Genomic DNA, 27916 nt, shown 5'->3' with positions numbered 1-27916 from the left:
TAGAGAGCTAAGTGAAATAAGACTCATCGGAGTTGGGGTAGGGGGAAGGAATAGCTGTAAAGGAGAACAATTTCCCATCATCGTCCATTTTCAGCCCAGTCTCTTTTAAATGGATAAGCCACTACGAGTAGTGGAGTCCTCTTATGAGTGATTGTTTTCCCCTTGAGCTTGGGTAAACCTATCTCATCTATAACTATCCCTGTTTTCAGCAGCTCCACTGACCTATTTACCCTGTTGCTAGAAGAACAAACCTTTGGCACGTTCCATTTATTTTGTTCTAAATTTAGTTTTCACCCCTGCCACTGTTGTTTGTTGGTTTTACTGGATAAATGCTGAGCAATTGAATGTTTTTGCAGCTGGTGTGCTTATAGCTGGCGCTGATGTGGGCAGCGTCTCAGCTGGGCAGCTGCATTTTTTTGTAATGGCACAGCAGGAACTGCAGGAGGCTAAGGAAGTGTTGGAGGAACTTGACATCTCTTGAGCAAGTGAGTAGTTTTCATCAGTGCTGCCTAGTGTTCTTAATCCTCCCAAGCACTTCTCATCTTGTTTAACCTGGCTTCCTCGACAAAGTCAACAATAAACAGGAAGTATCATTGAGGTTATATTTGTCAGTAATATTTATTATTGTTTCTCCATCTGAGTACTTACAGAACATTGACTGTGTTTTTCAAGCACTTTTTTAGTGATGAAGGGAATGCTTTTGGAACAGCGCCTCTACCCAGGCTCTACTCTACTAGATTCTGATTTGGTCCTGCACACTCACCTGAAATTAATTTAAATGATTCTAAAATTAATAACTTAGCACATTTGTAATGTTCGAAAATCAAAAAACATGCATTTGTTTTTGCAGTGAACAGCTGATCTAAATTATTGTCTTTGGTCTTTTCTGGATCCAGGCTGCAATAGCGGGCAGTGCTTGCACTCTGTCCCTGAGAGCCAACAGCCTGGGGTACTTGTCTGCCAGGTCAGCTTTATAGGATAGGAGCGTTGTGGTGCACACATCCCAGTAGAAATCAGCCCATGTTACCTGGTGGAAAGAGGAAAGAAGTTGTAAACCTGAATTGGTAATCTCAGAAAATTAGGGCAACGAATATTTTCAGCAAAAACGAAGCTAGGTTTTGGGTTCTTAAGTTACAGAGATAGTAACTGTGCTGCAACGCAAGGATTAACTTGATTAAAAATTAGTCAAAACAGGTTCTTGCCACTAATATTGTTTTTTCTTCTTTTTTTTTTTAGTACTGACTCAGAAATCAAGCAGTGACTCTATGCAGAGTTTGTAACTCACACTTCCACTAAGTAGTGCAAAAGCATTTAAAATGTCTTGTATCAACATCTAGAATGGTTTAGGAAATGCAGATCTATCCTGGTTTGCTTTCTTTTTCTGATGGCGTGAACAGCTTTCACTACACAATGGAGCAACCAGTTGTGTATTGGTAAGAAAAAATTTAAAAAAAAATTAAAAAAAAAAAATCAAGTGACCTGTTTTTACAAGATTTCATTGGGATAGCGTGAAATCCATAATGCTAACAGTAGTCACAGTTGCATTTTGCTGGCGGTGTCATTGGGATGAGAGAAACCAAAATTATACTTACAGATTTCCCTACAAACCAATTTTTGTCTCCTAAGAAAGCATCCAGGTTTTTCAGCAGCTCGGGGCCTTTGTTGGTGAGGATGTCGTTAAAAGCTTTCTCCTGGGGGAAGAGCAGAATGCACACAGCGATCAGCAAAACTGGATTCTTGAGGGTTTCTTAGGAAAAAAGATGCACGGGGAAAACTGGAAAAGCTGATGGATGGTCTGATCCAAGCAGAGTTGTCACATTCCTCTTTGGTGGGAGGAATGTGTTAACATCCAAGTACAGATCAAGAATGCAGAGAGTGCAGTTATTTAAAATAATTTGGTGGCAGCTGTGTTGTCATTGGAGTACTTGCAAGAGGATACTATGCAATGCAGGAAAGCTGAACTATCTGAAAAGCTTGTCACCTGCCTGAAACACCCAGCGCTACACTAAATGAGCTGTGCAGAGAGGCAATTTGTTTCCTTATTAGCACCTAAAGAATGTTGAGATCTCCCAAAGATGTGTGTGGTGATGCCACTCAACAACCTGTGACAACGTGGCAGGAGCCCTGCCATAGATTTGGGAAGAATTTGTAGCCATTCCTCTTGTACCATCCCTCCAGTTTGCAGAATCCCATAAGCCTGTTCTTTTCTGCTGTTAGTCAAGTATTGGTCAGTTGTTTTCCTTGCCATCCCTTCTAGTGTAGGCTATGAACCAGGCTTTCGCTGGATGTGACATTGAACTTTTGTGTTAGCAGGTTGTTTTTTTTTGTTTGTTTTTTTTTTTTTTTTTTTTTCCTCTCATGCCTCAGTGAGATTTGAGGCTAAGTCTGTATGGGAGGATACCTTGCACGTTGATGAGTTAAGGATAAGACTGAATAGCAGTGGTTCTCCACTAGCTGTTGCCGCAGCAGAAGTTTTTAAGGCTGCTAGTAAAGGGTTAGCTGTTTCCTTTGGGGATAGCTACTTTTGTCACCTGCACAAAGTGATTGAGATCACAAATGACTGTGATTATCTTTTTGGCATCTGTGATGATCTTTTTGGCACAGTTTGTGCAGTTAATACGTGACCTGGCCACGTACTTAACCAAGCCAAAATTTAGAAGCAGCAGCAGCCTGACCCCAAAAATGCTGGCTGCAATACAACCTGTATTTCTGCAGATCAGACTGAAGTCTTGGCATCTCCTCCTGCTGTCTGCAAAGAGCCCTGTAACTCAGCAGAGGAGGCTGAGGTGAGGCCTTGTGGCAACCTACAGCTCCTCGTGAGGGACAGTGCTGAGCTATTCCCTATGCTGATAGCAATGGGACCTAGGGGAAAGGCAGGCATGGAGCTGCATCGTAGGAGGGTCAGGTTGGGTGATACAAAAAGGCTCTTCTTCTCTTCAGAGGGTAGTGGGCATGGAACAGGCTCCCCAGGGCAGTCATCACGGCCCCAAGGTGCTGGAACTCAAGAGGTATTTGGAAAGCGTTCTCAGACATAAGGTGTGATGTTTGGGTGGTGCTGTGTGGAGCCAGGAGTTGGACTTCATGATCCTTCTGGGTTCGTTCCAGTTTGGGATGTACTATGATTCTTTGAATTTGAACTGAGTGCTATGACTGCAAGTAACAGCCACAAGTTTGCAATTCAGAAATGTCAGACTTGCAGCCTGTGCTGTAACTTTTTTTTTTTTTTAATATTGCCACCCTTTGCAAAATATACATAACGAATGAAATCTCGTTACTCTCCAAGTCACTGTCCTTTTGTACATCGACCACAAGGTGGTGGCAGTGGACCCAGGGAGATCTATTAGTGCCAGAAGTGCTGCAGATTCCCAGAAAGCAATTTTCTAGACCTTTTGGCCTCCCAAACAGGGTCATGTGCACACAGGCACACGCGGGTTGCCTGTGAGCACTGCTCCCTTTCACGTTGAGCACTGGAGGCACGACCTAGATTTTTATTTTGGAGAAGTGCCTTGGGACAGCTGGGTCACACCCAGTGATGGAAGAACAGGGACAGCAGTTCTATGGCTTACGTGCTCTACTGCACTACTACACCAGCAAGGCTGGTGTTTCTAAATGTCCAAAAACTGTGAGTCAACATTCCCTTGCCAAACTAGGGGGAAATTAGGAAACTCCAAGAGGTCTTTGCAAAGCAAAATAATTAGCATTTTCGAGTACTGAAACTTCAAACTTCAGATTTTTCCCAAGAAGGTTTTGTAAGATTTCATTGTTTTTTATTAGTTTGTGAACATTTGGTCCTCTGTGGTTTCTGTGACACAGTATCCCAGTCAGTCCAAGATGTTTGGATAAGGAAAAGGTGGCTGCTCTGGTAATTAATGAATGGACATGCTGCTACATCACAACTTTGCTGAAAGTGTTGTGTCGTCTCCTGAGGTCAGAGCTCTGTGAAATATCTGCAGTGCCAGCATTAACTCACTGTTCCCTGAGCAACAACTCTGTAGGTTTGCATTTAAGGATGTGATGAGCAAGCACTGGGAAAAAGAGGGATGCCAAAACCTCAAGTGATCTAGGACTTGTCTGTGACTGCATTTGAGTATCACAGCCATGCGTTACCATGGGCACTGGTGTCTGCAGAAGATCCACACTGGATAGTGGTGGGGCCAAGGGTTTCTGAATTTTTCTAAAATATTATGAAAAAACCAAGGTGTAGGAGTACAAAAAGAAAATGGGATGGAGCTGTTAATCACACTGAATTAGCAAAGGCACAAAGATTTGAGCTTTTTGTGACGGTACAGATATTACAGTGCTGACTGGAAAGAGAGTGCCCTTTTGAAGAGCAGTTTGATATACGTGCATATGGTATCCTCAGTTTAAAGTGAGCGAGTGAGATGGCTGATGCTGACCTCATTGTTCCCACAATGAGGGGGAAATCTTGTCGAGGTGGAAGGGAGCAGATGACCTTAACTCTGTTAGCTTGGAGGAAGAGCCAAGGAGGTCTTCTGCCTTGGGGTGAGGTGAGATGGTGGGTTGGCATGAGGCTTTTTCCACAGAGGAGATGCTGAGGTACACATGCATATGGGTTATCATTGTTTAGCTTAGTGGATGTCTTACCTTCACATCCTGATTTTTTTCTGCCCAGGGGAACAGTATTATGAAATCATCAATGGTGTCCACAATGGCATCAACCAATGCCTGCTCCACTGGAGTCTGACCTGCCAGACCTGTCAGAAGAAAGCATAAGGGAGATTAGTGACTTGTCAGAAATGCTTGATACTCCAGCTGTAAGCTCTATACTTTGTGAGCATTTCCATAAGAAAATATGTGCTATCCAGAGTGTTTTGATGCTAACAATATGCATCTGACTCCCTTACATCCTGGCATAATATCACCTAACTTTGCTTTTTTCCCCTCCAGTCTCATATAGCTCCCTAAAGCGTGAGTTTTTCTTTCCATCACCTGAACACGCAGCCCATTTAAACCTTCTTATGACATACTGCTTACTTTTGATTACTCTGTCTTGTTTGCAAATTTCTTTTCCTCCCCTGCTGCTCTCTGGTTTGCCAGTGGTTATCTCAGTATGCCTTTTTTCCCTTGCTTCTCTTCACAGACATGTTCGGGCTTTTACTTCTGTGCATAGCCAGACTATCCTCTTCTTTCTCTGTTCTTTTAGACTTCCATAAATCATATGCGTTCTTTGTCAAGTCACTTCCCTGGCTTATACCTTATTTACCTTATTCATTTGAAGGCAATGAATATACCACTCTTTTGGGCACGGTAATCTGTGAGCCTTCAGTAAAGAACTGTTAGTGATGGACACCCAAAAATGCCATTTCCTTATTTTAAAGGGTTACTGAATATTGTCACTGTGAATTTTAAAGGGTTTTATTTTCCCCTTCCACTCTTTTTTTGTTTTGTTTTGTTTTATGCTGCATTAACACATAAGCTGTATGGTCTGAATTTGCTGGCATAGGCCAGCAGGAAATTCCCATTGGAGTCTGATGGAAAAAGCTATGAAGGAATGTACAAGTGATTATTTCTGACTATGAAAGCAGGGCTGCTTCTGATCAGCCTCCCAGCAGGAGACAGGCAGGAAGATGATGTGGGAGGAAGGAGGAATTTGTCATAATTTTTCTCAGTCTCATATCACCACATAGATGCTCATCATCCTCTTGCCTGGCAAGTAATGGGTCGTATCAGGGATGGAGGAAATTGGCAGTATTGCTGGACGTGTGAAAATACATGATGATAGTGCCTTGAAGAATAAAACTGTGGGCTTCTTACTGTTTCCTCAGCTGGACAACATGGAATATGAGGAAGTGCTCTGAAAGGCAGGTTATGTCTCTCTACTCAGAGTACAAAAATAGTCTGACAGCACTTTGCTTCCCAGCCTGTCTTCATTTTGCTGATGTGCACCGCCACCAACACATCTGCTTTCAAGCAGACTTGCTTTGCGCAAGTCTGAATAACAGCTACTGACCTAAAGCAAGCCCTGACTACTCTCTTTGATTACTTGCATTACTAAAGAGTCTTATATCATTTGGTATAGCTGGCTGAGTGCTTTCATGGTGTGTAGTATTTAATGATGAGTGAAGTCACCTTCTGATGTAATCTCTCTGCTGAAACAGAACTGTTGCTTACATCTGCTTTAGAGTGCTCTGGCTGCAATCATCTTGAGTGCTTTCAAAAGCTCCTTACTCTGGTGCTTTCTGGTCTCATGACAGCTCAGAGTTTAGCTGCATGGAAAACTACCCTGAGAGCCACTGGGCGTCACAGGTACATGCTTTCTCTCATGCAGAGACAGAAGGGTAAGGTTTAGTGCTGGGGAAGTCAGACCAAAACCTAGGTGTTAGATGCAGAGGGGAATGTACTTGGATATAAAGGGATTCATAGAATTTTATAATCATTGGAGCTGAAAGAGACCTTTAAAGGTCACCTAGTCCAACTCCCCTGCAATGAACAAGGACTCAGGATTATTTGTGCAGTTTCCTTTCAGTGTGCTTAACATGCAAATGGGAAGCTCTGCCAAGTGATTTCAGCTGTGAACTATAGCCCTTCATGCTGCAGTGTTACTTTGAGCCTTACTCTTTACTGTGGTCTGATTTTTATTCTCTACATTCCATTTGAGTAGCTCGGTATTTTGCCCTAGGGTTCCAGTGACTCACAGATGTCCGGCTCTGTGTTTGGGCTTATTAAGCTGTTAGTTTTTATTCTGCTTTTGGCTGTGATCGGGTGTGGTTTTTTTTCCCAGAGCATTGAAGGTGAGTGCAGAACAGAGCAAGAAAGGTGTCAGATGAGTTACCTGCTTCTCTGGCAAGGTACCTTGCGATTGCCAGGCTCTGGTGAATGATCACTCCATCTACTTCCAGAATGGGGACTTTGCCGAATGGGATAGCTTGGAGGGAAGAAAAGAAAGAAATGAAATAAAATCATTGTCCTTAACTGCGAGTTGCACTTTCACCATGCTTGAAGGGAAATCTGTGTTACAGCATTTAGAGGTTTCACTGTGTTTCTGTAGGGAAATGCTATAGACATGGACTAAAAAGAAAAATCGGGGTAAGGAGAAACCACCTCACACTGCAAGAAGGCAGCTGTAGTGTAGAAACCAACTACTGCATTTCCTATTTCCTTGTGCTTGTGCTTTAAAACCTGAATACATCCCTAGGTACCTTGGATTCCTTACAGAGAAAGATTTTTTTCTTCAGAAGCGTGTAGCTCCTTTTCAGCTTTCTCCTCCCCAGGAAAGTGAGCGCCAAGGCTAGGCCAAGTACTACGGAAGTCTTTGTAGCGCAGGGCCCAGCTGGGGTATGAAATAGAAGATTGGGCACACTGCAAAGATGCTTGCTTGCTGCTGTTCTTTCAGTGGAAGTATCTGTATTTCAGAATTTTATCCTGTGACAAGACTTTCCACGTGGCAGTTCTCCAAAGAGATGATATGAAAGCTTATCTCACTGGGAGACAAGTACAACTCTCACAATGAACCACAAATGCTAGGATATTCAAATCTACTTGACTAGGCTTGCATTCAAAAACAAAAACTCAGTCCTGGGGAAAAGGCCTCCAGACACTGAGCATATGTGAAGGCAGACTAAGCAGGCATGATATACCTGTAAGAACTTGAGCTGGCACAATAGATACGTGTGAGGATGTATTCATTCAGTGCTATCTTGTATGTCAAAACTTGGGTTTCTGTTACACCACATTTTGGTTGGCATGACTTCAAGAGGGGCTGGAACATTGGAATTGAGCTGAATCTAAGAAAAACATGGGAAGCTGGAAAATATGAGAATCTAATAACCACAGGAGTCTAGAGTACGATACAAGGCAGAGAATTCAAGGTGCAGCAGGCTATGGCTAGCAGGGAGGTAACATACTGTTCCCTCATCTATTCCAGTTGCTACAAAAATCTTTGCTGGCCTGTAATTCAGGAAGACCTGTAGGGTTGTCTAATGGGGTGAGGGATTTCTTTGACTGTTCTGTAGGAGCAGGGCTTATCTGGATGCCACCATGTTCAAGGCAATGTGAAACTGTCACCTTTCTTTGGTGCAATGATTATTTTAGATAGATGTGGCTGTGATTGCATTCTTTGTTAGCATAAACTATGGAGGACAGAAGAATCTGTGTGTCAGTTCAACTAACTTGGTGTGTTTAGTGCCAGTTAAATTTCTGTTGTTTCTGCAGGTTCCAATGAGATGAGTACATGAGCTCAGCTAACTATGAGATGTACACCTTCTTTCCACAGATGTTACTGACTTTTCTGATTCTCCAAATCCACTGCTGACACTTGATAAGAAGTGCAGCCCAGATTACAAATTTTATGGGATCTCCCAGTGGGTAATTCTGAACACTCTCCTAAAGTAGATGAGCAATAGGAGGAGAAAATAATGAAATCTGATGCACTTTTCACTGTTTATCAAAATAATAGTGTTGCCACACGGCTCTGTGGTTTAGCATGGAATATGCGAATTACTTTAGGTATGAGACTCTTAATATCAAACCTGAATGAATTTGGGAGCTACACAGAACATACAGGATTCCTGTGTGCAGTTTTTCCTGCATGTGAATAGAGTACCTTTCCTTCCCCAGGCTCAATGCGCTGTGAGGCCAGGATGCATGTCAATGTTAACGACTAGCAGAAGCAAGGGAGATCAAAGGGAATTAACTGTATTTCTCCAGGGAGAAAGCATGCAATGCTCACTTGTTCTGAAACAATAGTAGCCTTTTTTCCCAGAAAACTTCATATGTTTATTATCCTGTGAGCAGCAAAGTCCTTGAAATTCCACATATTGCTTCACCTGTTTATCAAATCCAGAGAGAAAAAGAACATCTCTGAATGCTAAATTGAAGAACTTTCTGTTTGTGAAAATGAGAACAGCCTTGGTTCTCCCACAGGCCAGCAGTGCTGGATGCCCTGGGCCCCAAAGCTGCAGAGCTTTGGAATTAGAGCTTTGGCTCATACTGAATAGCAGCGCATTCTTCAAGGAAGCGTCCTTCCAACACCCCAGCCCCAAAAGAGATCACGCTGCAGAGATTGGCAAGAGGGTAGTAGATAAAGTGTAGTTCAGAAACAAAGAATGTTGCCTGGAAGGAGTTAAGGGGATGCCTGTAGAGGGCTGTTAGGGGCACAGCAGTCTGATACAGCTTTGACTTGATCATCATGACTCAGCCAGATTCTTTGGCAATAACTGCCAGAACACAGCAATGACAGTTCAGGTTGGGAAACTGTAATTGCTTAATCCCAAACAGAACAGACTATTTTCTAATGAGCTTACACATGAGGGGAGGAAGTCTGACAGCTTCAGTTTGACTGACGTTTCACTCTGATGCTCATTAAGTGGAAAATGAAAACCAGCTTGTTTGTCTGCTTGTTGAGAAGCCGTCAGTGATGGCAAAAAAAAGGGGGAGACATCTTTCTGACAGCTGAGGAAGATGGGTAAAGACATGACAGGCAGCATGGTGCTAATCATTTTCCATGTCCTGTTTCTCAGGGGTGTGCTCAAGTCTGGATTACTTTGTTTTTTCCTGTCATTCCACTGAATTCTAGGAAATGGCTTGAAGGTACCAGTCATGCCTAGTAACATTTTTTTTTCTCAGCTCTGACCTGTTTTCATTAGAATCTAGTTATTTTTTTTTTATTATTTTTTGCCAAGAGGCAGCATGTATGTTGTTACTGTTACTATGCGATAAAGTCTTTAAAGCATAACAGTTAGTAAACAGGATAGCCTTTTTCCTTTCTTTCCTCTTCAAAATGTGATTCAATTATTTTTCTTTCTTGCAAAGAACACAGAACATAGATATTTTTCATGATGGTGCAATGCCTGATATGGCCATACACTGACCTTACTGTGCTGATTTCTTGATTATTGAATTACTGAGCTGCAAATGAGCGCAGCTTCTGAGAGGTTTGAGGAGAGCCCACTTGTGTTGACTGTTGTAAAGATCTATCAGTTGTTCAAGAATCTTTAGCTGGGTGGTGGGCTATCCTTGCACACACAGAAATGTGGCAGACATCCACAGAACAGTCAGAACAGAAGACATTCATGGTGCATTTTCTCTACGTTAGAGGATAAGGTATAGTGGATTATGAAGTTGGATTTTCAGGCTGAAAAAGAATTTTTAAGAAGCTCCCTTTTCTTTTGAAGCATTAGCATCCAAAATTCATGAACTACTGTCCAAGTTCCTAGTATCATGCACTGAAGTGTCATCTTGCTCTTATCACTTAAAAAATTTTGTGATAATAAATTCACAGCATCACATGGAGATTGCCTGTACATTCAAGTTTGAATGCTGTGGGCTGCAATATGTTTTCTGTGAGTACTGGAGATTTCCTTCTATGATTGGAAAAGAGGGATTCGTGTTAGTACGTTTCCTTGTTAGGAAGGATACAAGTAGTCTTCTCAACAAATAGGTGCCATTTGCTTGCAGGGTTTGCAAAAAGACCCCTACATGTCCTCTGTAGATGCCATGCATGTAGTCTATTTCCTCTGTACAAATAACACAGCCAGGCTCGCATGTACTCGCAAACTTCAGGTTACAACAGAACATGCTCAGTGATTTCCTTACATCACAGATGTGGGCTTCCATGGCTTCCTTTGAGCGTTCTCCTGTCAGTGCTTTTGGCCCTTGCTCTCCTCACTGATATCATATGTTCAAGGAACCTCTGGAGTTCTATGACTGCAGTACGTACATAAACATTACATTACAATACTGTTCAATTTTCGTCATCCATTTTAAATCATAGAATGGTTTGATTTGGAAGGGACCCTTTAAGATCATCTCATCCAACTTGTCTGTAATGAACACGGCCATATCTACAGCTAGATCAGGTTGCTCAAGCCCCATCCAGACTGACCTTGAATGTCTCCAAGGATGGAGCATCTGTCACCTTTTTAAGCAACATTTTTTAGTTTGTGTAAAAAAAAAAATATATCCAGTCTAAATTTCTTCTCGTTTGATACCTTTTCTCTTTCTTCTGCCACAACAGACCCTGCTAAAGAGTCTGTTCTTTCTTAAGCACCTCTTTAGATACTGAACTTCCCTTTAGCTACTGATGTAAGGTATGGTTCATGTATTTCCAGGTGAACAAAGCACATAGGTCAGTCCCTGCTCTGCTCCTACTGAAAGAAGTGGCACATGCATCCATAATGTGAGAGGGATCTTGTCTGCACAAAACAAGAATCAGAGACAAAACATGAAGGAAGAGGGTTTAAAAAAAAAAAAAAAAAAAAAAAAGTTGGACTAAGTGGTGGATATGTATGCTGCTTCACTCATTTTTCTTTAACCTTGATCAGTTAGGGGATTTCTTTCATCAGTACATACCCGTGGGTATGCATATGGATATTCTTTTTGTGTTTTTCAAAACAAAATTGCAAATTTTTCTGCAAAAATTTCAACTCCCAGTTAATCACATTCATTTTAAGATGAAAAACTAGAAAATTCTGCTACTGTCATCTTAGCAAATTTCTCAGGCATACTCGTTCTCCTTTAGCATCCCCTTGTTTTGTTGCTTATCTGAGGCAGAGGGCACAGTTGATGATGGTGTTGATTTATAGACTTTGAATGAAAACTCCATGAAAAACAGAATGGGTTTGTGATATTTTTTTTTAAGCATTCTGCTTGGAAAACCAATTCCGTGATTGTCTTTAAATTGAATTTGCATATGCAAATTTTTACTTTTCCTTTTATCCTAGTTATTCATTAGTTTTAGTGTTGCATTCATTCAAGAAAACGTTGACAGAGGCTGATTACAAGTACAGGTTGATCCTCATCCTCTCTTCTCATTTCAGGAAAGATTCACTGAAGTATCTGCCTAGTGTTTAACACCAGGTAATTTATTTTTATATATATATCAGTTTTGAATGTCTGTTGTGATTGAAACTATGATGTTCGTAGTCTCTGATGGATACCTAGCAGGGAAGATGTAGTCTGATGCATGTTAAAAGCAAGGAAGTCTGTATAAATTTTTTCCATCTCATGAAGTCCCCCAAGGGCTGTGGCACTTACTGTCTTCTTGGAGTACCTATAGATTATCACTAATGACTTCAGAACTTCTTATTGAGCAGGAAGAGCTCTTGGCACAGCCCAATGGATAGTAACCACGTGGACCTGTTTCTTTTTCAAGGACAGGGAGAGGTAATGTAACTCAGAGCTGAACTGATTCTCCCAAACCTGCCAGCTATGCTCTCACTTGTGCTTCCTTAGATACTGAGAAAGACCCTACAAAGATTGTAATTTCCTCCTTCCCTTAGCTCTTTGCTCCTTTTCCACTCATCTTTGCTTCTTCATTACTCTTGTCATCATCTCTGTTCTCTCCTCCCCACATTCATCCTGGCTTGCCCCAGTTTTGATCCCAGATGTTCAGTTTAGGTCCTCGTATTTCCTGTGATTGATACATTCCAACTGACATGCTTCTCCCCATGATTCCTCCAGACTACGGTTAAATTTTCCATAGACTTAATGCTAAGCAGACTGCACTTAAGTATTTGGATGTCCCTCCAAACCAGAATAATGGTACAATCAGGCAGCTGAGATTGGTGTCATACCAAGGTATTTGAATTGGTTAAAGATGAGGGAAATTAAACATCATCGCTATGCCTCTTTTTGCCTTTCCTTGTCAATATGAATTCTTCCTTGTCTTGGAAATGGTCTGTTATTATTTTCTTTTCCATTAATATTTAGTTGGATCACAAGAAATACATGTCAGAAACGTTGCTTCTTCCAGTGCAAGCATACAGAATACTTATTTTTTATAAGGCTAGCGGAGAAGCAAGGCCCCTGGGAAGTGACTGGGATAGAACTGGAGGCATCCAGCAACCATATCTTCTGGAAATGTATGACTAGGATGGTGCTCTGCTCCAACTTCAGTCCAGCTTCCATGCTGATGCTATTAAAACTCAGATTTTCTGTGAAAGCCACTGCTAAGCCTTATCTTTTATTCAAAGATCACTGTTGTATATTATTCTAGCAAGACCGATGTAGCAGCGTGTCATCCTAGAAACAGCACAGGTACTCCCACAAAAAATCTTTCTCTGCTGTCGAGTGTCTATAAAGATTTGCCTATTGGAAACATTTTCAGTACAACAAGTAGTCTGCCAAGTTTCCTGAGGAATCATTCCACCTCCGAAACAGTTTATGGGGTGTTTACAGATATCAGCGCAATTAAAGCATCCTTTGCTATGACTAAAAAGTCTGTGCAATTGCCATTGCATCAAATTCTTTGAATGAAACACATTACAGTGGCTGTTACTGCACGCTAATCCAGTGTCTTAAGAGGATGTTAACTTAGAACATCATCGCAGTAGATTCTCGGCTATGTTGTGCCTTTTTTTCCAGTGTAATACTTTATCTCTCTTTTGAGAGGAGCCTATTATGTGATAAAGTGCATCTTGAGAGACCCTATTACATGACTGCATAGAGTTCTCAAATTGTCTGAAGTTTAAATATAGCATATTCAAATTAAAGCGAATGTAAATTTGTGTTTACTTATTTTGATGATTGGCTATGTAAAGTGAATGTTATTTAAAGCTGCTTCTTGATATATTCAGCTGTTGTATTGAAGTCCAGGCTAAAGCTGATCAACTCAATACTTTCTTTGACTTGTTCATCTTAAAAATACAATTTTTGCCTGAAATCTGCACAGAAGAATTGCTGAGTTGCAGAAAATGTGAATTTAGAATATATGAACCAAATGACAAATTTAGCTTCATTAAGTATTCCCTCTCCCCTACAAAATAAACTCCCATCTCTTGGGTGTAAACAGAATCAAGTGAGACATTCTAGGCACAAGAAATTACTTATTTGCTTGAATGTGCTGAAAGGACCAGCTTGCTGGGGTAGCCACTTGAAAATGCTAAAATAAACAACAAATGCATAACACTCTTCTGTCTAGTCCAAAATTAGACTTGCAGCAGCTGCAAGTCTGCTTTCTGAATGAACTTCCTGCGCGTTAATCTCAGCGCAGACAGTTTCTATCTTCCATTCAATTTTACAGCAAAACTAAAAAATAAAGAATTCCTTTCTTCAGAACAGTGGCAGTATTTTCTATTTTGTATGGGATGATTTGGGCTGTGGGGTGGCGTTTGTTGTGAAACCATACCTTAGGTTTTTGTTAACTGATGAATGTGGACAATTTGTGCTCTTAGAAAAACTTAAGTGCTTTGATTTGTTCCCTTGAATCATGGGCTTTCTTTGTCCAAACTTGTTAAGAGAAAAATTTCCTCTCTCTCAATTGTTTTTTCCTAATTTATTGTACTTCAGGTTTTGCAGTAAGCACGCATACACTGTACTTGCAGACTCTGCTGTCAAAAGTGATTTCAAGTGGGTAACTCATAGAACGGCTTGGGTTGGAAGGGATCTCAAGGATCATCAAGCTTCCACCCCCCTGCACTGTCAGGGCCACCAATCTCCATATCTAATACTAGACCAGGCTGTCCAGGGCCCCATCCAACCTGGCCTTGAACATCTCCAGGGGCGGGGCATCCACAACCTCTCTGGGCAGCCTGTGCCAGCACTTCACTACTCTCATAGTAAAGAACTTCCTCCTGATATCTTACCTAAATCTCTCTTCCTTTAACTTAAAACAATTTTGCCTTGTCCCCCCCTTTTAAAGGGCTGACTATCATCCTGCTTGTAGGCTCCCTTTAGGTACTGCAAACATACCGCATTGTGTGCAAATGTACATAGCATTTTGACTGTGTTATTTATTAAACGCTCATAAATATATAATAATGTAATTAGTTCAATGAATTGGGCCAATTTTAATGATTATTGAAGGTTACAAAATAATCAGCGTATCAAATTGCTATTATTTTAGCTGTGGTTACATCAAAAGTAGCTGTAATTCCCCTTAATACTTTAGTACTCTTTTGTTTTCCCCAGGCTGAGATTAACTGGAATCTACTACTTTAACTCCTATTATAGGAGTAGACACAGTACAGGCAAAATGGGAAAAATATACCTGATATTCATTGGAAGTCACCTCTAGAAATGACAGCAATGAGATCTGTCAGCCTTTGTATGTTCAAAGGGTTCTAGGGATTCCCTCGTTTCATATTTAGTGTTAAACCAATAACTGAACATTTTGGCAACAGTCCTGTAACCCAGTTTCCTGAGGACTGGTACTTTTTCAGCTAGCCATTCCCTCTTCAATATGCTCCTCCACAGAGGGATCTGAGGCCCATTTTGAAAATTCAGCCCAGTAGAGAATCCAAGCTGCTTATGTTATGTTGTTGTAATGTTAAGACACACAAATCCTATACAGCCTAGCTGAGAAGAATTTTTTGGTTAGTCATAGTATGTGAAGGCAGTGTTTGAGCACATGAGGGTAAATCTGAACAGTGACCCTTGATCACGTACAGTGCAAAGCTGTTAACCTTTAAGCACCACTGCTACCTTTTATCTAAAGCTTAGCTTAATGATTAGCCTGTGGCAGATAATTTGTTTGGAAATACTGTGAGTGAGTAACTTGCTTCGCAGAAAAGGAGGATGTGGTTGTCATCAACTGTTTGCTTTCCAGGCAAGTTCCTTAGCAGTATTACTTTGTTTTGTGCACAGAACGATATCTGAACTCTTGTTTTACGTGATAAATGTCTGAACTTTGAAAACTGACTGCAGCGCAAATGCCAATGGTGGTAAAGGCCGCCATGACGTAGGTATTTGAATTAGGTAGGATTCAGTGAACCTTCCAGAAGCAAGAGATATGATAGCACTTTATGACATGCAGTCAGCTATTTCTTCTCATGTGAAATCTTTCCTGGTCAATTAGTATGATCCATTCAAGTTCCCATCAGCTGACTAAATGGAAACAAAGCCTGAAATTTTTAAACCAGTATAAATTTTGCACAGATCATAGAATCATCGTGGTTGGAAAAGACCTCCAAGATTATCCAGTCCAACTATGTGCCTACCACCAGTATTTCCACACTAAACTGTGTCTTTTAGTACCACAAATAGATGTTTCCTGAACACCTCCAGAGATGATTGACTCAACCACCTCCCTGGGCAACCCATTCCAGTGCCTAACCAGCCTTTTAGAGAAGAAATTTCTTCTAACATCCAATATGAATCTCCATGAGAGATGCAACATCTTGACCTTGGTCTGCTGTTTGAATAGCTTTTCCTAAGTTCCAAACTGTAGGTGTTTCTATAGCCTGCAAGTCACTATGTTTGCTTTATCTTTTTAATTTGTCTTACTGAAATTCCTGAATTTTGTATACTGGCTTGATGTGTTGCTAATATTCTCTGAATTTTGTTTTGGGACATAAGTTGGTGTGTGCATCTGAATATGTGCACACTTAAACATGAAAATATCTTATATAGTTATTTCCTCAATTCATCTGAATTCTCGAAGGAGGTCTCTTTAACTTAAAAACACATAAAATGGAGCACTGTAGCCTGCAGCACACTCTCAGAAGTCTGGGTAAGGCTGTGCTGTTCTTGGGAGCAACAGTACTGAGGCATCTCTTTTGATCTTTTTTTTCCCCCTCATCTTTAAATATCTGACTTCTTTTTTTTTCTCATCACTTTCTCTCTTTGAAAACATTTCTTTTTTGCAAAGTTGTGCCCTTAGCAGTTTCTTTTCCAACCTGGCTTTCTAAAACTGGAGTGAAGGCTGCAGTGTGATCTTTGAGACCAAATCCTCTAAAGAACCCAGGAAGATGAATAAAGTCAGCTTTAGGCACGTACTAGTAAAACCAAATTGGTTAGGAGTAAAAGCCCATCTGAATGACCACAGTAAGTCATTTTTGGATGGTTGAAGATTTGTTTTTGGAATTCTGTGAGAGCATCAGGAATGCTATTTTGCCCATGTTGGATCTGGGGCATAAAATTCCCATATCCCAAGATTGAATATGCTTCTGATTGTGGAACACAAAGTTACCTCCCAAACTGTTTTGATTTTGACATCATTTCTAGTGGAAATTTTGATATAAGAATCTGTGCTACTTACTTGGCTTAATTTTGGGCCAGTCTGTTACTTCCAATCTATGGTCTTCATATTTTATGCCTGAATAGGCAAAAATGTAGCGGCTGATTTCTGCTCTTCCTCGCAGATTGAAGTACGTCAGCTTGTAATTGGGCATGCTGGGTTCCTGGAAGGGTAATCACCAAGTTACTCGAAACATGAGCAACAATCTTCTTAGCAAAGCACAATCTATGTTTGTTAATGAAATGTGGTTGTCCAGTGCAAAGAATGTATTACACCAAGCCATGATGCCTTGCATTGGTCATTTTGTTCCCCATTTATCAGCCAAAATATTTGGACACGAGCTCCTTAGATATCTCCAGAAAGATTACTTGGTTGTTGTTTTTTTTTTTTTTTTTCAGATGTTAGTAACTCTCAGCCTAGGCTTAATTCTTTTGCTACTCCAAGCTCAGGCTGTTTCTATGAAGTGTTTGATCAGAGTGCACATTTAAAACCATCTACTGTAACAGGAAATAGATGCTTTGTCGAGCAGACATTTGGTTCAAGCTTGTCCTACTCACCTCTACTGCTCACAGAGATCTGCATCCAAGACTTCATCAGTAGAACTGACAAAGTATTGAAATTCGACTCATTAGCTGTTATTACCCTAGCTGCATACTCAACTGACCTGAGCAAAGTCTTCTGTAGCAGTTATAATTCAATGTGATTTTGAAAAAATTAGCATCAAATTCTTGCAAGTCCTTGTTTAGAAGCCAAAAGAAAACTTTAAAAAACTTTGAGTTTTCAAGTGAATTTCTTCCTTTGGTTCTATTTTGGAGTGACATTGCAGGGTGGTTTAATTTGATTCTCTGTGTAACAGGCAACAATGGAAAATGGTTATCAGCTGGGTTGTACAATGTGGATGGTTCAGGAATGGTGAGAAGACAAGGTACCTTTAAACTATGAATAAGCTTTTATACTCTGTGCATGTAGCACTTTAATATGACTTAAGTATGGGCTCAGCTGAGGTTTAAATGTACCGGCTAAAGGAAATTAAAACAACCACCCACAGGTTTCTCTAACACAGAATTCTCTGATCAATAATGTTGCAGCCTTAAAGTAGATCTTATCTGTCATTTATCATCTTTTTGATATGCATCAGGCTCAGAGTGTTATTAATGAAACATGCAACATAGATAATTTTCATTGCACCAGTAAATAAAGAGAACTTTTTTGTGACTAAGTGCTAATAAATGGCCTTGCAAGAGAAATACGACCTCCTTTTTAGTCATCTGGCCTTGGAAAATGTGTCTGAAAGCAGATTTATCATCAGCTTTAACTTCAGAGGGAGAAGTTCTTTATTCAGGAAAATGGGGAAGCTTGCATTTCATTGCAAACTGCATGTGCAACTTTCTCCTTATAAGTAAAACCATCTGCTTTCCATAATGAGAATAGTAGAGGAAAACAAACGTAATTCCAAATGAGCAGAGTGGAAACTGCTTAATTTCCCATAAAAGACGTCTTCTCCCCTACAGCACAAAGCTGGGGCAGAAAAGCTCATCATCCAAAAGAGGTGCTTAAAAGGTGCTGGCTGCAGTGGGAAGCAATTGCAACCACCAGGGTTGCAGTGGGTGAAGATATCTAAATGCTTCAGAACAAAGGTACCACTACCATTGTGTTTAAAGTCAAGGATTTGCATTGTGGTTGTTTTTTTTTTTTTTTTTTAATTTTATTTTATTTTTATTTGTGTTGTAGAAAAAATGTAGAAAAGATGGAAGCTGCAGGCAAAATAAATTATGTTAGTTGTTGTTGTGCGAGTTGTGTGATAAGTATTTGAGATGTATTATTTACTGGAAAATGTATTTGCTGTTTGGTAAGTAGAGCTTACCGGTTATCAGCCTGGTTACTTCTTTCTCTATAGAGAATGTTTTTGACAGTTGTCAAGTTCTGAAGCATGTTTTAGGTATGTGCTGTGATTTCCTTTTTGAGGGAGGGGAAGAAAGGCTGAAGAAGGAACTAAACAAAAAAACATTCCTTGTTACATTCTTACTGCTTTACAGGGTAGGAGAAAAGTGCTGATTCAATCTCCATTTGTAGGGGACACGACCTTTAACGTGCTAAATCCATGTAACTGTTCTGTTCTCCAGGAGTGTCCACAAATTCTTTTCTTCTCTAATGAGTCAACGGACATCAGCTACCTCCCACCCGCAGCCTGAGCATCTTGGCTGCCCCGATTCTTTGTTAGCAGAAAGTTATCAGCAGTTGGGAGGCATTGAAAAGAGCAAGGATAGAAGGCTTAACATGTGGTACGATATATAGATCAGGCTAGAGATAAGTGAGGTAGAGTGTCCTTTTTTGTAGTAGGAATCTTGAAGCAGTCTGATTTATACCACAAGAGAACTCTACACATAAAAGGGGAACCTGTGTATCATCAGGAGCACTGAGATGATGTAAAGAAATTAGAATTTTGGCAGAATACTATAAAGTCTTTCTGAGAGCTGTATCAGGCTGTAGAATGTTTTAGTCTGTTGAGGAAGTAGTGGAAACTATTGTTTCAAGTGTTTAAAGCAAAGCTAAACAAATTTCTAATAAATACGCTCTAAGGAGTAATCAAACATTTGCAGTGCTGATGCACTTTAAGACTTATGTTTTTTTTTTCCATCTGTGAACAACAACAACAAAGTAACCCTATGAGGAGTTTACTGAAAAAGCGTGACATCTTAGAAGCCTCTATAGTTCCACTGTAAGCATGCTTTTGTAAATGTTTGTAGGTTTTATTTCTTATTTGTATTCATTGTGAAATGTCAGGAGTAGCACTCCCTAAACAATTCCACGTCGATTTCTTAAATGAAAGAAAAGGTTGTGTTCTGAATAGCTATTTGCCAAACACTGAAAGAAAGATGGTAACATTTCCCCTTTACCCTCCTTTACCTCATTCTCCCATCGTGTTTTGTAAAGGAAAGAAACATGAGGAACAAATTGAAAACTTGTTTTCAGAAAATTATTCCAAGTGATTGAGAAACATCAGTTCTAGGAAAACCAGATTTTGAAAAAATTTCAGGTAAAATGAAGCCTTGAAGTGGGTGATGGATCTTAATGTCCACTTGAGAACATGCAGCCACCTGCTTAGTGCTGTGAGTTCTGTTCAGGTTGTCATAAGACAAGTATTTATAAACGCAGAAGGGGAGTATATGATTTCTGCTGGTAAATCTGTCTTCTAAGAAGAGTTTATTATGATGTTTTTTCTTGACTGTTTGTTTTTGTATTTTTCTCTTTCTTAAGCTATGATTATAGCTGAAAATGGAGAAAACTGGTCTGTGGCTGGTACCAGTGGTGCGTGGAGCTGTGCAAGGCATCTCAGACTCATTTCACGCTATCTGTGTGTAGGAGGAGCCATCATCTATATAATTCATCAGTAAAAGTCCAGGTTAAAGTTACAGGCTTCTTAGGCATCTTACAACACATTTCAAGTAATTGAAGCCAAATATGTCTTTATGGGAAAACTGTATTATCTGATGAGTTTGCAGTCTTTTCTTTCCCAGTTTTAATTGGGACTAAAACAGTCAATTTGCAAACTTCAAACAAAATTGAAGTTTAAAAGCTTAAAAGGAATCAGCATTGTTATCTGAGAACCAAGATGTTGGGTTTCAGATAGTGATATTACAGAAAAGTTACTGACAGACTAGAAACTGTACAAAGAAACCTGGAGGATGCTGAAGTGAACAGTTCTGTGTCTGCAAGGTGTGCAATGCTTTTGCCTGTCCTGAGTAACAGTGTAGGTCCTTTGTGTGTCCATTTGTGATTCACAAATGCACAGCATGCATTCTGCTGGTACGACACACCCTCGTGCAGAGACCTGGTGTGCTCTGTCCAGATAAACTGAGGAATGCTGGTCTTTGCAGAGGTGCTTCATCACTTTTCTTGAGAATCCAGCCTTCAAAGTAATGCAAGGAAATATTTCTCAATCTCCTTCAATTGTACTTTTCACTGTGGAAAAACAAGGGTTCTCTTTCCTAAAATATACAGGCTTTGATTCCATCACTGTTAGAAGACTTTTAAAAGCTAGGTATTCTCTTCAGCAAGCAAGAGGAAGAACTGTTGATCTGAGGTTCATCAGTGTATCTCTGCCGACCAAGTTGTCTGCCTGGAAGAAGTGATGCATTGCTTTGTGGGGGCTGTTCGGGATTCAGCAGCCAAGAGCTCACCGGGCACGGGTGGCTGCGTGTGACTAATTTTGAATCATTACTGATGGGGGAGGAAAAAAAAAATAAGGCTGGGCCTTGTCATCTCCCCGAGGGGAAATCTGCATCTTTGAAGGGCGTGAGACGGTAACTTGGAGCCATTTGTGGCAAGGAAGCTGAAAATCTTCCCCTGAAGACAAGAGAGGTAATGGATGGGTACCTCAGTTTATTTTATAATAGAACACCGAAGATTCTTAAATCTACAGTTATCCTTTTGCCAAGAAGTATCTTGCTTTATGAAGCAGAAAACAGAGATCATGTCCTCCCTAAGCAGTGCTGTATTTGAAATCTGAAAGCCTGGAAGAGTTGGCAGTGTTTGTTTTGGTTTTTTGTTGTTGGTTTTTGTTTTTTTACTTGGTATTTCTTTGCAATGTTTGAGTAAATCTGACCTGGTGAGTAGATGAGTAGGTCTGAAATAGATACAGATCATAGAATCATGTAGATCTAACAGCCTGATTTGGGTGTCCTACCAGAGAGAGGCTTCTGTAATTTCAACTAGTTCATATGCTTACTCACCTGCGTATTTCTATGATGCCCAGGATGTATCAAGCTGCATAAGCTGGCATAACCCTTCTAACCCATAGCAACTGAACCTCTTGCACTGAAAACTATTTCTTTGTCCCAGCTACTGAGCCAAATGGTGCTAATATTTAACTTACGAAGTTAAATACAGAGAATGAGAGAAACTGTCTGACCTTGTTTTTAATTCAGACAGACGCATTACAAGGGAAAGTTTCCTGAGGTTATTTTGTCAGAAGTTGTCTATCCAAGTAGGAAGCATTAATTGTTGATTTTAATGCTTAGAAGCTGGGAAGAGCTGTTTTATTTGATGAACATATAGAAAGATTTTAAACAGAAAAGGCACTTACTATGCCTCATTTCACCTGTGAAACACTAGTGATATTGAAATCAGTTTTGTCTATCTTGCTGACTGTTCTCTGACATGGAGATACTTCATCTGCTTAGAGAGGACTAAAGCAGCTTTCTCTTTCTCCAGTTTTTAGAATAGTTCCCTTTTGGAGTGAGTTTTCCTGCCATTTCCATGAGAAGTGGAGACACTTCCATGACACATGCTGTGCCTTGGCAGGAGAGACCTAAAGAGCTTTGCAAGCCTTCTGCTTACTCCTGCAAATTGGGCAAGCCTGTCAAGCCTGTGTATGGTACAAAAAGAAATCTGAGCTGACAATGACCTGGGTTTTGGCTGAAGTTAAGAGAGTGCAGAATCTTGGCTTGAAAGTCCTGTTTGAAGAATCTAGATGGATCTCTTTTAACATGCTGCTAAAAGGAAAAGTGCTCATTTCCCACAGAATGTAAAACGCATCCCTTTTTCTCAAGAATAAATTCCTGCATGTAACACAGAGTAAAAAATATTAGAGGCTCAAGAGACATTTAGTGTCTCAGAAAATTTACAAAAGAAAAAACTTTTATTTTCTTCTTCCCAATAGTGTATTAATTCTTCTCTAGCTGTGAAAGTAAGAAAATTTCCATCCTTCTTTTGGAGGAGGATGCATGGAGGATATTGGCAGATTCATTGGAAGACCTGTGAAGTCTTCTATTAAGTATTTCAACAGTGTTCTTCGTCTTTATATGGTAAAATGAAAAGCTTTGAGTAATTCTATGTAGTTGCTGTTGGCTCCATTTGACATAAACCAACTTTCTGTAAAGCAGATGCCTCTTCCCCCTCCACCCATTTACAGAAAATAAACATTTTCATTTGATTTTTCTCCCCCCTCCCCCTTTTTTTTTTTTCCAATGCCAGATAGCAATCAGGCTATCTGGATTGGAGAAGAAAACTTCCAAAAAAAAAAAAAAAAAACCTGCACCCTCCTCTCTGTTTAAAACACAAATCATCTGAAGTAAATGTTTATGAAATTTTATGTAGGACTGAGTTTTGAAATGACAAATCCCAAATGCAATGGTTACAGCCTGATACTCCTTAGCTTGGTTTTCAGGATTGGATATATGCATAGGTATAAGCGTGTGTGTGTGTATTTTTATTATTAACAGTCCTTGAGACATTGCTAGTTATATGCTAGCAATATGTTTGATCGCCTGAAATTATAACCATAAAGATTTTAGGAATTGCTAAATATCAAATATATATGATCTGTAGTTATGGAGAACATTGTTTGTTGGCAAAATTGGCCTTTCTGTATGTGGAACTAGCCACAGAATGTCTACAAAAAATGTAGTGAAGCAGCACTGCCTTGGAGTTTAAGGGGTACCTTCCTTTCTAATGCATTTTCAGTTCCCTATTCCCCTAAAGCTTGCCCTGTATCCATCACTGTCCTTGGGAATAGTTCCTGTCAGCTGCAGCTGGCCAGGGGTCAGTGTCTAGCCTGGAATAAAAACTTCAGTGGGAGGTGAAGGAGGAATCAACAGGTTTGGGTCCTACCTCTCTTGTGCTAGGTTTTTGTTGGGGTCAAAGCAAGTGCTGGATGAGAGAGTGGTTTTGTACATCAGAGTGCATGCTTAACTCCATGTGAGTGGCTAGATGTGAGTCTTGTGCATTCACATGATCGTTCTGAATCAGTCACTGTGGTGGTGGCCTGCTCGGAATGGCAGTGGAACAAGGCTTCTCAGTCTGCTTTGTCTAGCAGACTTTTTTTGAGTATCTGTGACAATTTTGCTTTCTGAGATTTAGAGACTCTCAGGCTGCTTTTTTTTTTTTTTTTTTTTTTTTTTTAATTTCTTGGTCCCACTTTTATTTAAATAAATATTGAAACAGTTTTGTACAGCCTCCCAAGTTGTAAAGAGTTTCAAATGGGTTAATTGGATGCCTGAGACCAAGGCACACAGATAAAATTGCAAGTGCAGAAATGTCAGGAAATAGCCAGACAAGGGAGTGGTGAAGATGATTTTTCATGAGAGACTGTTTAGGTCTTATTTCCTCATCGGATGTTTAAAAATTCCTTTAAGTGTTTTACGGTAGAACAAAAGTCTAAATAATCATAACTCTTGCCAACACTGGTCATTCTTGTAAAACTTGTGCCTTGTAGCCTCTGTAGTCTTCAGACAAACCAGTGGCCTCCCTTTAACTCCCCATAAAACAAAGAGAATAGCTGCAAGTCACTGCTGCTTCTTAAGTGTGTTACTCAGCTCTCCATAGGCAGCTGTTGGTTTTGCCTGGGGAATTTATGTCCTTGCCCTGAATGCTCAAGTTCATTCAATAACTTTGTAACTGCTGTTTTGGCCACCTAATATCTTTCCTCAGGTGTGGGGGAACTGGGGAAACCAGGTTTTTTTCTTTTTTCTTTTTTTTTTTTTGTTTGTTTGTTTGTTTTTTTTTTGTTTTGTTTGTTTGTTTTTGTTCCTCTCCTTGTATCCCAGCTACATCAGCTCCTCGTCTGGACTAGTCTAAACTGCTTTGTTCTTTAACTGTCACCTGCTGTGAATCTGCAGTGCAACTAGCCAAGATTGAACAATGCTGCAGACATTAAGGAAAAAATAGGAAGATACTTAGAAGAATGTGCGCCCCCTCAATTTACCACGCGTGCAAATATGGCCTGATTTTATTCAATTGGCAGAGGTCTCCAGCACTGCCCACCAGGTCTTCTGTACCCTCCTGCTCTGCCCTAGAATGGTGGCACACACTGCTGTCAGACCCAGTGCTCTTATCTCCTGTTGTGGTGGTTTTTTTCCACTTAATTTGACATTAGTTTCACAGCCGAATGAACCAGAGGAGACAAAGGTCTAAGTTGCTCTTTAGGCTTCACTGGTCTTCTCAAACAGACCAGTAATGAGAAGTGTGAACCTGTAGCTTTGAAGAACACTTGGCCTAAAGGCTGGGGGTCGCCTGCATCTGGTGGTACATGTCCTGACTTATGTTCACAAACTGCTTGACTTGTAAATCCCTACACTTAGGAGCAATGTACTTACTCAGCAGTAATTTTTGGCCGTTTTAGTTTTTTTTATAATCGAAGCAAACAGACAGAGCTTAGCTCTGTGACACTGCAGACAGTGCCTGCGCCCAGAACTTGTTACAAAATATTTATCTGAGGCAAGCAGATAGAGGCTTGAGCCCTGCGTTTGTTCTTTTTGGCTGGCAAGTTATTGTACCACAGCAAGTTTTTGAAGCCCTTCAACTCCTACTTTCTGTACATCCGTATGTGTTATGAAAGAATGGCTTGGGTTGGAAGACACCTCAAAGATTGTCAAGGTCCAACGACCTGCCATGGACAGAGTTGCCAACTGCTAGATCAGGCACTAGGCTGCTGCCCTGGGCCCCATCCTAACTGGCTTTGAATGCTTTCGGGGTTGCTGCATCTACAGTTTCTCTGGGTAGTCTGCACCAGTACCTCAGGAATTTCTCTGTGGGGAAAACTCCCTGACATCTAATCTATGTATCCACTCCTTCAGCTTAAAACCGTTTCCCCTTGCCTTATTGCTGTCTACCCATGTAAGAAGTTGGTTTCTCTGTTTATTATCTCCCTTTAAACACTGAAAGGAGACTTGCTTCTACTCTAGCTCAGTTCAGCACAAGACTGTATTTGAAGTATCCTGGTGTTAATTATCTGTGAGTAGGAGTTAGCATAGGTAGACTCTGAAGGGCATAATGTCCACTCTCCCACTCCCACAAATATCACCTGGTGAAAAGTAGGCAGGTGGTATCACAAGATTCCTCTGCTGTTTGTTACCCAGATCCAAAGCATAGAAATGCCTGTCTGTTATTAGCTGAATATCCTTGTTTTCTGTCCTGTTTCATTGCAGGCTCTTACTCTTTACAAGAGTCATTCCAGCACTATTTTGCAGTACTTCTAAGGAGTGGCAACTCTGAGTATTTAACTTTCTCAGTTCATTGCTGTAGTTTATTTTATGGGAGTGCTAGTAGGCGGACTCCAAATACGTGCGGTTTTTTACACTATGAGCTGTGTGGATATGGCAGATGCTATTTATTTTCCTTCTGGATTAACTAGCAACAGGGTGAGTATATTTCAAGTTTTCAGCCTATATGGCAAGCCTTTATATATTCATGTTCATATCTTTCAGCAGCATGGCGTGCCACTTGCAGATTAGCAATCAACAAGTGGCACGCCAACCTAACCACCAATGGCTGTTATTGTAATAAATTGATAGTGAGATTTTGCTCAAAAGTGGTCTATATTTTCAACAGGTTTTGCTTTCTAATAGCTGAGTAGAAGGCTGTGCGTGACAAACTGCTACTAGAAATCTTAAGAGCAAACCCTGAGATTACAGACTATCTCCATCAGTGGCATAGGAGTTCGCTGCTTTGAGGGTAACAATTGTAGCTGCACAAAATGGGAATTGAAGAAGTCACTTTGTGTAATGGATGGCTTTCAGCAGAGAAAATGTGCCCAGGACAATTCTGCACATAGTGAAGGCAGTGAGATTTTAAAGAAAAAAAATCCTGGACAGATACTCAGAGAATCCTTTTGAAGAGAAGATTAAAAATTGTGTTTTTGAATGAAGAAAAATGCATTAAGTAGAAGCAGATACAGGAAGATTTCTTCTATCAAATAATAGTAGGAATTAGAATGAGAGCATGTTAATCCACTGGTGAGCCAGAGAACAGGTGGGAATTTGGAATATGAATAGAACAGTGCGTAAAAATGACCTAGAGGAACTGGTTAGTGCTGCTTAATATGTATCTAATTCTCTGACATTAGCCTAGATTTGTTTTGGTTACATAAGCAAGTGCATGTGTCAGTCATTACAGCTAGCAGAATATTGCTCTAAACTGCTCTCTTGCTTACTGAAAGCCCCCTGCAGGGCCCTGCATGCTTAACCTGTATTAGTTTTTTTGCCTGCTTTTCCTATTGAATGCATTTCTCTGACAATTATCTCAAGTATGAAAGCTGCTCAGTGCTGATTACATCAGCTACTGATGAGAGGTGGGGGCTTGCTGCAATCTGCAGAAGATATCTGATCTGATAGAAAATGTCTGAGAAGATATAGCTGAAGGTTGTTTGAGGCACTGTGTGCATTTGTACACGTGCCAAACGTACAGGTGGAAGTTTAAAGATGTTTGTAAGCAGCTAAAAAGCGTTATGTAGATAGTGCAGCTGATGCGTAGAACTCAGGATTATCCCTCATTATGCCAACAGCCACAGCCATAGACTTATGTTCAATAAACTTAACAAAATTAAAATATTAGGTACTCTCAGAACTTGTTGCACAAATAGTGTGATTTGTAGAGAGCAAATTCTATGCAGCTCTTATAACAGCAGAAGGAGATCAGGAGAAGAAAGTGGGAGGAAGAGAAACCAGGTTCTTGCAGTAAGCAAAGCTGAAACAGAACTCACTTGGGTGCAGTAGTACGTGGTCCTTTCCTCAGTGCACAGGAGCTCCTCTGCAGGCTGGCCCCTGTGGAAAAGGCTTACATATAGTGTTTGTTAACATGCAAACCACTCCCCCAATGACAACTATGCCAATCGTAACTCTCACAGGAGCTCGCAAGGCAAATGCATCATTTTCTTGGAAAAGAAGCAAGGTTGGGGACTTTTTTTTTTAATTATCAAGTATTGCACTGAGTTACTGAGCAGAAGATCATTGGGGTTTTTTTTGTTTGTTTTATAAATTAAGCAGGCAGCAAAATAAAAGATGTTTCTTTGATCTCTAACAAAAAGCCCTTCAACTCTGAGTGCATTAAAGGAGAATACTTTAAATGGCTTGCATTGAAACAAATGAGACATTTTCAACATTACATTGAAACACTGAGACAAATAAGAAAAACAAACAAAAAAAAAAGCAAATTCAACTTCCAACCACTTTCATGAAGAGATTCTTGCTGCTAACGGTGAAGGGGGGGGAGGGGGGGGAAAGG

The 27916-nt window shown here is 40.3% G+C and overlaps 1 protein-coding gene and 1 long non-coding RNA gene across 13 annotated transcripts in view; one reads left to right on the top strand and one right to left on the bottom strand.

The window, feature by feature from the left end:
• The window catches only part of LOC122156619, a 58453-nt gene that overhangs the window by 863 nt on the left and 29674 nt on the right, over positions 1 to 27916 (top strand). For 10 of the 12 annotated variants that reach the window (XR_006167563.1, XR_006167566.1, XR_006167561.1 and 7 more), the window contains exon 2: positions 11778 to 11817. The exons of 1 other annotated variant lie outside the window; for it this stretch is intronic. This is a non-coding gene — a long non-coding RNA (uncharacterized LOC122156619). Of the gene's footprint in view, positions 1 to 11777; positions 11818 to 25983; positions 26056 to 27916 lie in introns of those variants that run through there. One more of the 12 variants, XR_006167560.1, reaches the window with a different exon arrangement.
• HPGDS (hematopoietic prostaglandin D synthase) lies at positions 594 to 27490 on the bottom strand. The gene is made up of 6 exons (XM_042811492.1): positions 27396 to 27490; positions 16937 to 17078; positions 6794 to 6886; positions 4606 to 4715; positions 1593 to 1691; positions 594 to 1027 (listed from the first exon to the last, which is right to left on the bottom strand). The coding sequence occupies exons 2-6, from the start codon at positions 17067 to 17069 to the stop codon at positions 863 to 865; spliced, it is 600 nt and encodes a 199-aa protein (XP_042667426.1). The 5' UTR covers positions 17070 to 17078; positions 27396 to 27490; the 3' UTR covers positions 594 to 862.

This window comes from Centrocercus urophasianus, unplaced genomic scaffold (genome assembly GCF_019232065.1).
Source record: "Centrocercus urophasianus isolate 14NV4802_14NV808 unplaced genomic scaffold, USGS_Curo_1.0 seq_13, whole genome shotgun sequence".
NCBI classification, from domain to species: Eukaryota; Metazoa; Chordata; class Aves; order Galliformes; family Phasianidae; genus Centrocercus; species Centrocercus urophasianus.
This window is presented reverse-complemented; position numbering and strand designations above follow the sequence as displayed.

Bases quoted from the DNA above. Each gene is read 5' to 3' on its own strand.
- HPGDS (XM_042811492.1), bottom strand. From the start codon at position 17,069: ATGCCCAATTACAAGCTGACGTACTTCAATCTGCGAGGAAGAGCAGAA. The intron at 1,692-4,605 runs GTAAGACATCCA...CTCTTCCCCCAG, and splicing joins AAAAAAATCAGGATGTGAAG to GAGAAAGCTTTTAACGACAT. The intron at 1,028-1,592 runs GTAAGTATAATT...TCTTTCCACCAG, and splicing joins ATTGGTTTGTAGGGAAATCT to GTAACATGGGCTGATTTCTA.